At 37.9% G+C, this 10693-nt stretch overlaps 2 protein-coding genes across 2 annotated transcripts; one reads left to right on the top strand and one right to left on the bottom strand.

Annotated features, from left to right (window-relative positions):
- The first annotated feature begins 4268 nt into the window (after nt 1-4268).
- On the top strand, nt 4269-6179 carry LOC145111490 (uncharacterized). The gene is made up of 4 exons (XM_079047757.1): nt 4269-4773; nt 4840-5048; nt 5130-5262; nt 5917-6179. The coding sequence occupies exons 1-4, from the start codon at nt 4269-4271 to the stop codon at nt 6177-6179; spliced, it is 1110 nt and encodes a 369-aa protein (XP_078903883.1).
- Nucleotides 6180-6423: 244 nt separating this feature from the next.
- LOC145111491 (uncharacterized) lies at nt 6424-7767 on the bottom strand. Its single transcript, XM_079047758.1, has 4 exons — nt 7750-7767; nt 7194-7535; nt 6893-7109; nt 6424-6806 (listed from the first exon to the last, which is right to left on the bottom strand). Exons 1-4 carry the CDS (start codon nt 7765-7767, stop codon nt 6424-6426), a joined length of 960 nt encoding a protein of 319 aa, XP_078903884.1.
- Between the last annotated feature and the right edge of the window lie 2926 nt (nt 7768-10693).

A 10693-nucleotide genomic window follows, 5' to 3' on the forward strand; every position in this document is an offset into this window, starting at 1 on the left:
CTTGTATGCATGTTAGTAGCGGAGTGTGGGCGGGACCCGAATCTCCTAGACAATGGAGTGTGGGCGGGGCCCGAATCTCCTAGACAGCGGAGTGTGGGCGGGGCCCGAATCTCCTAGACAGCGGAGTGTGGGAAGGTCTCGAATCTCCTAGACAACGGAGTGTGGGAGGGGCCCGAATCTCCTACACATCAGAGTATGGGCGGGGCCCGAATCTCCTAGATAGTAGAGTGTGGGCGGGGCCCGAATCTCCATGAGAGTGGGTGGGGCCCGTATCTCCTAGTTGCATGTTATGTGTATGGTATGTGATAGTTTGGGGAGACTCACTAAGCTTCGTGCTTACAGTTTTCAGTTTTGGTTTCAGGTACTTCGGTTTTCAAAAGGGGAGCTCGGGATGATTGCAGTGCACACACCATTTGTTCAGCCTGGGATGTTTATACTCTGATATATTCACAGATGTTATGATATTCTTGAGATATACGATTTATGATTTTTACATGTTGAATGATAATTAAGGTTTTATTAATGATTTAAAACGAAAATTTTAGACTGTATTTTTGGGATGTTTCAAGTTGGTATCAGAGCCTTGGTTTGAGGGATTCGGGCACACTCTCGGGTGTGTCTGGACTCAAACTAATGACTTGGTATGAAAATTTTCAAAAGAAAATCATTATTTTATAAAAAGAATTTTAAAATGAGAATAGAATTTTGAAAAAGAAAAGATCTTTGAAAAGAGAAAAGGGTGTGGTGCATGCAATCAGCCGAGCTCAAGTAAGTACTCCCAAATTACCCATACAATTTTATGTTATGTTATGATTATCAGCTTTAGGAGAACAACATGCTAGATTACGACTAAGGATCTAGGAAGGATGCCTTATGTACCTATTATATGTGTATCAGCTTTATGATAATTGCATGCTAGATTACGACTAAGGATCTAGGAAGGATGCCTTATGTGCCTATTATATGTGTATCAGCTTTATGAGAATTGCATGCTAGTTTAGGACTAAGGATCTAGGAAGGATGCCTTATGTGCCTGTTATATGTATCTCTGCTTTATGAACTGCATACTAGTACATATTAGTCAGCGATAGCCTGAAAGATATATGCTTGATTATGTTTACTAGATGCTCAAATGCTGCTTGCTTTGTGCTTTTAGGAGTCTTAGTTATCTTTTACTAACTAGTAAATGAATATGTTACGTTACATATTGTGAGGATTAAATAATTTCAGATGGTTAGGTCTAGCTCTATTGGGCAGTTCTTGTTTGAGTCCAACCGTTGTAGGGTAGGATCTCTCATTCGAAGAATTATATAGTCTTAGTAATATGTAATAATATTCACGAGCTAGTTAGGGGGAGGTAGCAGGGACTTCTTATGCAGCTGATAGCGGAGAGTGGGTTGGTTATTACCCTAGGGCAAGCCTATGATGAGTTTAGCATGAGATTAGCAGTAGTAGTAGAAGGGACTTGGTGGAGTCGAGGTAGTTCTTGAGGAAAGTACGGATAGATGTGGAAGGTAGTATGGGCCCGTACTACTGAAAGCAGAGGATCCGTACTCGAATCAAGGAAGGCTGAGATGAATCCAGGAAACTTGTAGTGTGTGATATCCCTCGAGTTATGATGAGTATTATGATGTTAGCGATGGTATATTACCGAGTATAGTGATGCTACGTGGTAGACAAGATAGTAGTTCTGGTGCCAACGAGAGATCAGGCTCGGAATCTGGAGCCGGGCAGCTTGATGGTCAGATGAGGGAGTTCATTCCATCTGAGAGTACACGCAGTATCATTGACCAGACTCCTGTGATCTTCAGTATGATCAAGGAGGGTATTTTAAAGATTTGTGATGAGAGGCTGAGTGCATTCTGCACTGAGATAGCAGCCATTATAGGGACGCGTACGTTGATGACTCGGGAGTTCAAAGCTTGTGACGCTCCATATTATCATGGGGCTAGGGACCCCATTGCTAGCAGCAGGTGATTGGCAGATGTCGCCAATATTTTCGTACCAGCTGTAGTCTCGAAAGGGGACAAGGATCGACTTGTTTCCTGTCTCCTAAAGGACAGGGCACGTGATTGATGGAAAGAGGTTGGTAGAAGGTTGAGTGATGATGCGATTGATGCTATGTCAGGGGATGGCTTTTAGACCAGATTCTGGGCAGAGTGTGCCCAGGCGATTGAGGCGCAGCAGTTGGCGTAGGAGTTGTTAGATCTCCACCAGACGACTGAGACTGTGGTAGAGATCACTGCCAAGTCTCGGGAAAGAGCTTATATGGTACCACAGTATGCAACAGATGAGGAAATGAAGAAGGTAAGGTATCAAAACATACTGTAGAATGATAGCAGGGAGATCGTGAGTATCTCGGGGTGCAAGACCCTGAATGATATGACTTCTAGAGCTCGAGAACGGGATTTGGAGTTGGAGCACATTGGAGCACTTGGAATCAAATCAGTTGCTTACACTGAAGGGAAAATACCGCCAATAGACAAAAAATCGGGGGCAATTTCAAAATTTGATCATAAAAATTGACTTTGCTTATAGACATGCATTCCGCGGAGGACCCTCTGCGGACCTCCGCGGAATGACGTCATGTCCGCGGAATCAGAAAAAGTGTCATTTTTTATTGTTTAAAATATTCTTCCGCGGGGGTCCTCTGCGGAGATATAAACCCCTCCGCAGAGTGAGTTGTTTGGCAGTTCATAAATCCCTCTGCAGAGGAGCTGACGAGGAGCTCCGCGGAGAGATTAATGTCTCCGCAGAATAGGTATTTGCGAGGGTTTTTTTTATATAAAGTCTTGTTTTTTCAATTTTTTAGCTCCATTTATATATTAGATCAGTTTTAGTGTTACAAATTTGTTTCGAAAAGAATTATGAGTTTTGTTATTTTATGTACTGGCGGTTTTTGGCAGATAAGTAATGGGGTTAACACCTACGTTAGACCTAATTTAACAACTTAGGTATAATGCTTCCGCCAAATTTTGATCGTCGAATATTGTTTGATTTGGTCAAAAGTAAGGCTAATGTGTTCAATAGTAATATATCATTGTCATTTCAACATCCGGTTCATGGGTATGTTATGAATATTGTAGACGAAGCAGATGTTCATCAACTCAGAAATGTAATTTCTGAAACGAAGGAGATTGTGCATTTGTATTTGGAGGTGTTTGAGGGATGGGTCGAACAGACAGAAGCGGTTGACAAGATTGTACCATACAATGTTGAAAAAATTGTATCTGATAATGTTGAAGAGTGTCCATAAGAAGAAACTGTGGCAGTGAATACAGTGGAAGAAGAAAATTTATATGAGTTTGGAAGACTGTCTGACAGAACTTTGTCAGACGGTGAAGAGTCAAATGAAGGCTGGTCAGAAGATGAGTTCACACACGGGAAAAAAGGTTCAGACATATTTTACGGTATGCCTCCCATACCTGATTGTCCTGATCCTATTGTTGAACCCGGACCATTTCACAGTTTAGGTCCAAATGATGATATGTTTGTTCGTCAAACTTATGATAACGAATAACAACTAATATTTTCTTTGAGTCTTAAAGCAACCAGAGAAAAGTTTCAGTTTAAGACCAAACATTCTAACAAAAATCGTTATGAGGTATATTGTGAAATTGAGAACTGTAGTTGGCGTTTATATGCAAAACGCATTCATCCCACTGATGAATTTGAAATCAGGACTTTCAACAATGTGCACACATGTTCGTCATTACAGATACACCCTAATCATAAGCATGCTAATAAAAAAGTCATGGGTACTATATTGCATGAGATTACGGGAAAAACTCGTTCCAAGGTTTGGAGGCCTAATGAAATATCAAGGGATTTGAATGCTTTGCTGGAAATCAATGTAAATTACAAACAAGCTTGGCGTGCAAAACAATATGCTATGGAATTGTTGTTGGGATCCTCTGAAGAATGTTTTTCCAAACTTCCTATTTATTTTCACAATTTAAAGAGGCATAATCCCGGTACAGTGGCCTATATACAAACAGATTCTGAAGATTGTTTTGAGTCTTGTTTTTATGCCATTGGGAGCACGGTAAATACAAAAAACTTGTTATTTAATATATAATTATTTGTAATAAATTATAGAGTGTTTATGTGTTCCATTTTAATATATTGCAGATACGAGCGTTCAAACGTTTTTTTTGTAAAGTTATAACTATGGATGGTGCCCGTTTGAAGGGTGACTTTAAGGGAACCATATTGCATGCAGTAGCTATGGATGGGAACAACCAGATAGTGCCCCTTGCGCACGAAATATGCAAAAAAAAAAGAGTGGTCTTATTTGGACATGGTTTCTTGAAAAGTTGTATGAATGTGTTGGTGATTGTCAAGAATTGACTTTTGTAACTGATAGGGCCGATGCAATTCGAGTTAGTATTGAAAATGTTTTCCCTCATGCTCATCATGGAGTGTGTGCTTTTCATCTACTAGGAAAAATAGTACACAGGTTTGGGAAAAATGATAAAACGAAAGTGTTGTTTTGGAGGCTTGTGAAAGCTTACAAAAGAAATGTTTTTGAAGAATTGTGGTCTAGATTTAGTTCTACTAGGCCTCAAGTAGCGGTGTATCTAAGTGAAATTCCACATGCTAAAGGGACTAGAGCATATTCCCCGTCGAAACGCTACGATTACATGACCTCGAACAGTGCAGAGTCCATGAACACTTTATCTGTAGATGCAAGGAAGATGCCTATAATACCCCTTCTTGAGTTCTTCCATCGTCTTTCACAGGAATGGTGTAACAAGCGTCGCATCGATGGAGGTATGAATTTAATTTGGACTTTAATTATCTCGAATAATAAGTTAATTATATATATATTCTTTACAGGGAAACGTTTAACAGTGCTAACCGAGTGGGCTGAAAAAGTAGTTAGTAAAAATGAAGAGCGTACGACAGGATGGTCCGTTTTTGGTGTTTCAGATGCAATATATGAAGTGCATGATTTTAAACATGGTGGCATAGTTGATCTGAGGCAAGAGACTTGTACATGCAAATATTGGGAAGGAACTGGGTTGCCTTGTGGTCATGTCATAATGGTCTTAAAGCACTTGAAAAAAACTAACTTCGGACATATAGCTATATATGCTTACAAAATGCAAACTTACCGAACTACGTAGGAGGAGCCTGTTTACCCACTTCCGGAACCGTGTGATTGGGAGATTCCTGCTGAGATGAAGGTTGTTAAACCCCCGATAAGGGATACACGTCAAGCTGGTAGACCGAGAAACAGAAATCGTATCCCGTCACAAGGTGAGGAACCTATTGTAAGAAGGTGTAGTAGATGTGATAGTACAACACATAATGCAGCGACTTGTCCGGCATTGGTCCCAATGAATCAAAAAAGGCTAGCAAAAATAGTGCGGCATCAGGTAGTAACACAAAAGGGAAAGGGAAAGGGACATAAGGGACTCAGGAGACGCTAGAGACGCACGGGACACAAGAGACGCGTTGGACGAGTGGGACGCAGAGAGAAGACTATTGTTCAACGTTTGATTTGAATGATTGATGTTGTATTTATAATTAATTATGTTTTGTTTTAGAGGACATTAATTTGTGTACTCTGAAATGGTGTGTTTATTTTAAAGATGATGGATAATATTATGATTATATTAGTGCATCATTACTAGTAGAATAATAACTAAAACTCGAAGTTAATACATTCAACAAACCAAAAACATATAGTAAACGTACAACAACAGTAATTAACTTAAGGGGATTGCAAAGGATACTTTTCTTTCTCCATTGTTATGTAGTCGTCCGTAATTCTTCTTTTATTTTCCATATGGTCCTTTTGCCTCCCAAGTTCTATCATTTCTGCATCCTTGTCAGCAAGCCATTTTTCAGACAGTTTGATATTCTTCTTAGTTTTTTTTATCCATTCCTCATGATCTTTGATTTTTTTAGTAATCGTCATCGTTTCCTCAACCTCTTTGCACTCCGCCGCAATGATGTCACGACGTTCAGTGAGAGCTCCAGATGAGTCTTTATCTTTTCTTTTTGTTGTTCTTCAGCCCATTGTAGTTGTTGCAAAGTATCCTCAGACATATACAGCTCTCTTAAATTTGGTGATTGGGAAAGAAAAGGGTCGATCAGATCACAATAGAAACAGTCAACGTCGTTTGTCTAGTCCGCAGAGCTTTTTTTTGTTGTTCTTCAGCCCATTGTAGAGCTTTTTGTCAGTCCGCATTAATGTTTGTCAGTCCGCAGAACTCTTTGTCAGTCCGCAGAGCTGTTTGTCTAGTCGTTGTCATCCATACATTACAATTATGGGAATACAATTATTTATTTAAAGGTAAACATTTTTTATTAAAAACTAAACAACGCTAACATACCATTACAACTACGGTTAACATAGAACTGAATACAAAATAATATTCGTTGTGATCCATACAATACAGTTCAATTGAATTGTCATGGAGGTAAGACCACAACACTTTCAACTGGTATTTCCCAATGCCTAAGGGTTGAAATAGAATTGACCGTCTCATTTTGATAACCATTTCGATACACCGCAGTACTTAACTTTAAATTTACCATTTGTTGGATTTCTACAATTTCAAGCCTTTGTAGTGAAGCTATAGCATGCTCACAAGGTATACCACATTTTTGCCATTTACCGCAACTACAAATACCACTGTCTAATTGGACAGATTCGGTTGTTGAATACTTACTCACTTCATATATGTCGCCAACAATATGCGTAATTCTACAACCATCCGAGTGGATAAATCTTTTATGAATCACCTTAAGTGCATAAGGGGTTAGAAGACCATGAAAATCCCCTGTGAAATGAACTGAATCAAAAAACAAAAATTATGATGTCATAACGTATAATAACATATCAATTGACCATTTGAGTGATTTCATAACTTATAATTACCTCCAAACGCAACACGTTGAAGATACACTGCTTGCATCGAGTCATGGACCATTTCAATGATTGTTGTTATTGGAAACTCATGCATGTTTGTTCTTAACCAATTGACAACAACGGGAATGTCAATGAATTTAACATTGAAACGTACTCTTGGAAAACAAGCCCGTACCCATTTTGCAATGGGAATATTGTCAAGCAAATGAAGATCATTCCCATTAACCTCATTTTTTAAGTTGTTCAAACATGCATAAAAATCAGACAAATTATACGCTTTACAAGTCTTCCAGAACAACTACTCTACGACTGTATTGCTTCCGGTGGAAGCGCGTATTTTCTCGGCTATATTTTTACAACAATAGCCATGATATGAATCAGGGTAGACTCTTTGAACTGCAAAGTCTATGGAATCAGACATATGGCTTATGAAACCAACTTCCGTATTGTCACCTAAACATTCTTTAGACCTCCTCATGAACCATAACCATGAATTGTCACAGTTTATGGTTCCCAAAGCAAACGCAATGAGAAAGGGTTCATGATTTCCATCTAAAGCAACCGCAATATACATGGATGTTACATACGCCCCAATTAGAGGTACCTGACCAACGAATATGATTGGTATCATAGACGTGAGAAACGTACGAATCTGCAAGTCAAGATAAGAATATTAACCATATAACTGCTTCAAATAAGTAAATATTTATTTACTTTAACGGATTACATATCACGCATCCCAATGCCACAAAACAAATTTGGAAACGATTGTACTGATCTTTCGTAATGTACGTGAAGGTGTTAGGATTGGTTCTTTGCAGATTATGGAAAAAAGTCGGTAGGTTGGAGAAAATGTTTCTTAATACCTGATTGACTGAACTCATTTTCACAACTTTCGACACCTTGTAAAAATGAAAATGCTTGTCCAATTTAAAAGGAATCAGTATATATTATTCCGCAGAACTTACTTGTCAGTCCGCGTAAATGACTTGTCAGTACGCGTAACTTATTTGTCAGTCCGCGTAACCTGTTTGTCAGAGCTGTTTGGCACTAGAGACGCACGGGACACAAGAGACGCACTGGACGAGTGGGACGCAGAGCTGTTTGTCAGTCCGCAGAGCTGTTTGTCAGTCCGCAGAACTGTTTGTCAGTCCGCAGAACTGTTTGTCACTCCGTAGAAATGTTTTTATGTTATTTGAATGTATGGTTTCGTAACATTTGTTGGTGAATTTTGTTTCAAAAAATAAACGATAAATACCATATTAGATATAAATAAAGCAATACAAGTACAATAGAAAACGCAGTACTAGTTAAAAAAACGGGACATTTTTCAAAAGATTCCAAGGGGCTTCATACTCGAAACTCTCTCCGTTGCTAATGGATTTGTATTCTTCTTTAGCCGCCTCCAAGATGTCTTCCTCAGTATCATTCACAGGACCGTCTTCAATCTTCTTATAAAGATCGTTGAATAACACAACTTCTGTTTTCAATTCATACCATTTTGCTGCTATATCAAGCGTGCTGCAATGGTTTTCTATGGTGGTTTCAGCGTCAGTGTTGAAGGTATTGGTTAATAGGACCCAAAACATTCTATCCTCCAAACTGCTGTTCTCATAGACATTAATATATGCACGAGGTAGAAGCAAATACTCGTTAGCGGTCCATGGTTTTGAACCCATTGTAAAACATACAAAATAGATGAACTAAAATAGATTAGATGAAGTGATACACAGTTTTTTGTCGTTTTATATAGACATGACAGTCCGCAAATATCCAACGATCATCCATGACAATATATACACCCTTCAACTCTGCAGAGAGCTGTTTGTTAGTCCGCGTTACTGACTTGTCAGTCCGCATAGCTGTTTGTCAGTCCGCATAGTTGTTTGTCTGTCCGCGTTACCTATCTTTTTATATATAGTAAAGCATGTATCTATACGTCCGAATTAGAGGTAAGGGATCATTTCACAAAATGAAATCCAATGTACCAACTTCTTCAAATGCAGCTAATCCGTCTAATGCGGCTGCTCCAACAAATGGTACATCTCCATGGACGACAACAGAGGTGTTGGTCCTAACACGATGTTGGATTATTATTTATGAAGGTCTACCGGTAATGGCTCCCCTTAATTGCCTTGTTGGTGATGAATGGTCCCACTTAGTATCTTTGTTCAACTATGAGGTGGGACAAGGACAAGAACGACTAAAACCCGATATTGTTAGTAAATGGATGGATTTAAAGACAAAAGTCACATGGTTCAATCGATGCTACAATTATGAGAAAATGCGATGCTCTGATGCTGACGATGATGAACTTCTTGAATATGTGAACGAATATTACCTGTGCTAGTTTGATGAAACTGATTTCGAGTATACAGACGTTTGGAATTTGGTTAAAAATAAACCCTTTTTCATGTAGACGACTCTTTTATTCGTAATGTTTTATGTAATGTTTGTTAGTTGTTCATCTTTTATTTGTAATGTTTTGTGTAATGTTATTATGTTATTTCTAATGTTTATTTTGTTTGAATGTATCGTAATATATGTTGGTGAATTATGTTTCAAAAAATATAGGATAAAACACATATTTATATTAAACAAAACTACTTATATAGTAGGGCCTATATAGTATCCCAAATATTTAATATTAATATATATAAAAAGTTCCTAATAGCAACTTATATAGTAGGGCCTATATAGTATCCCAAATAATATTTGTCATCTTATGCTTGTAGAGAAATCCCGCATCTCTACGTGCCGTAGAAATCTTCACTGGTACCCCCGAAACAATCATTTCCATAAACATGCATACAAATACTCCACAATCCCCTCTATCAAGACTATATTCTTATTGTGGCGCGTCTACAACATCAATAAACTCCACCTTTGCTTTGTCTTTGTGTCCAACGGGGAAATCGTTCTAGTACTCAATGGCATCTAACTCTGAGATAATACTATCTCCAAAACTTGTGAATTCTCCACCAGTTAAGTACGTTGAGAAGTAATCCATAGGTATTGCTGAATCATAAATATCTACTTTGCAGGTATCTAAATGTAGCACCGCCATAAACCAATGGGCACCAACAACATTTATTACGAATAGAACCTGCAAAAAAAATTAAATTAAATAGTCGTAATTTCAATAATATTATATATATATATATATATATATATATATATATATATATATATATATATATATATATATATATATAAATTAATTATTATTAAACTTAACTAACCATATCCACATCCTTCCATTTAGGACGACCTCCAAGACCATTTGCTATATTCCTAAATAAAAATGATTTTCTGGGTTCCAAATTGATTTCTTGAGGAAATATCGTCCACCTTGTGTTCGCTGGCCGCCTTTCCATCAGCAAGGAACTCCAAATTGCAATATGCTGTACATTTTAAGATAAAAATGTTAGAATTATTTATATAAATTCTCGTCTAAAAAAGTAGTTAAAATTTTAATTAAACGAATGTTACCGAAGAAATTAACCATCCTTGGTGAGTAACAGCAAGTAACCTCGACCAAAAATCTATATCCAGTGGGAGCACATGTAGCCTATGTTTAGTGATGAGTTTGGAAGAGATCATACTCCATTCTTACCAAAAACTCATCGTGCTAGCAGCATAAATACTATCCAACAAGAGATGGTTTGAAACATCACTAGTCTCTGCATTGACAATGTCCTCATTTGCTTTTTCAGGGCTCTCCACTATTTTTTTCTTCCTTGTTTTGCTGATTTTCTTCAATTTTGGTGCCGATTGCATCTAAAAAATTAACATGTTAAATCATTATCA

Source organism: Lactuca virosa, chromosome 5 (assembly GCF_052849685.1).
Source record: "Lactuca virosa cultivar CGN04683 chromosome 5, Lactuca_virosa_CGN04683_v6, whole genome shotgun sequence".
NCBI classification, from domain to species: domain Eukaryota; kingdom Viridiplantae; phylum Streptophyta; class Magnoliopsida; order Asterales; family Asteraceae; genus Lactuca; species Lactuca virosa.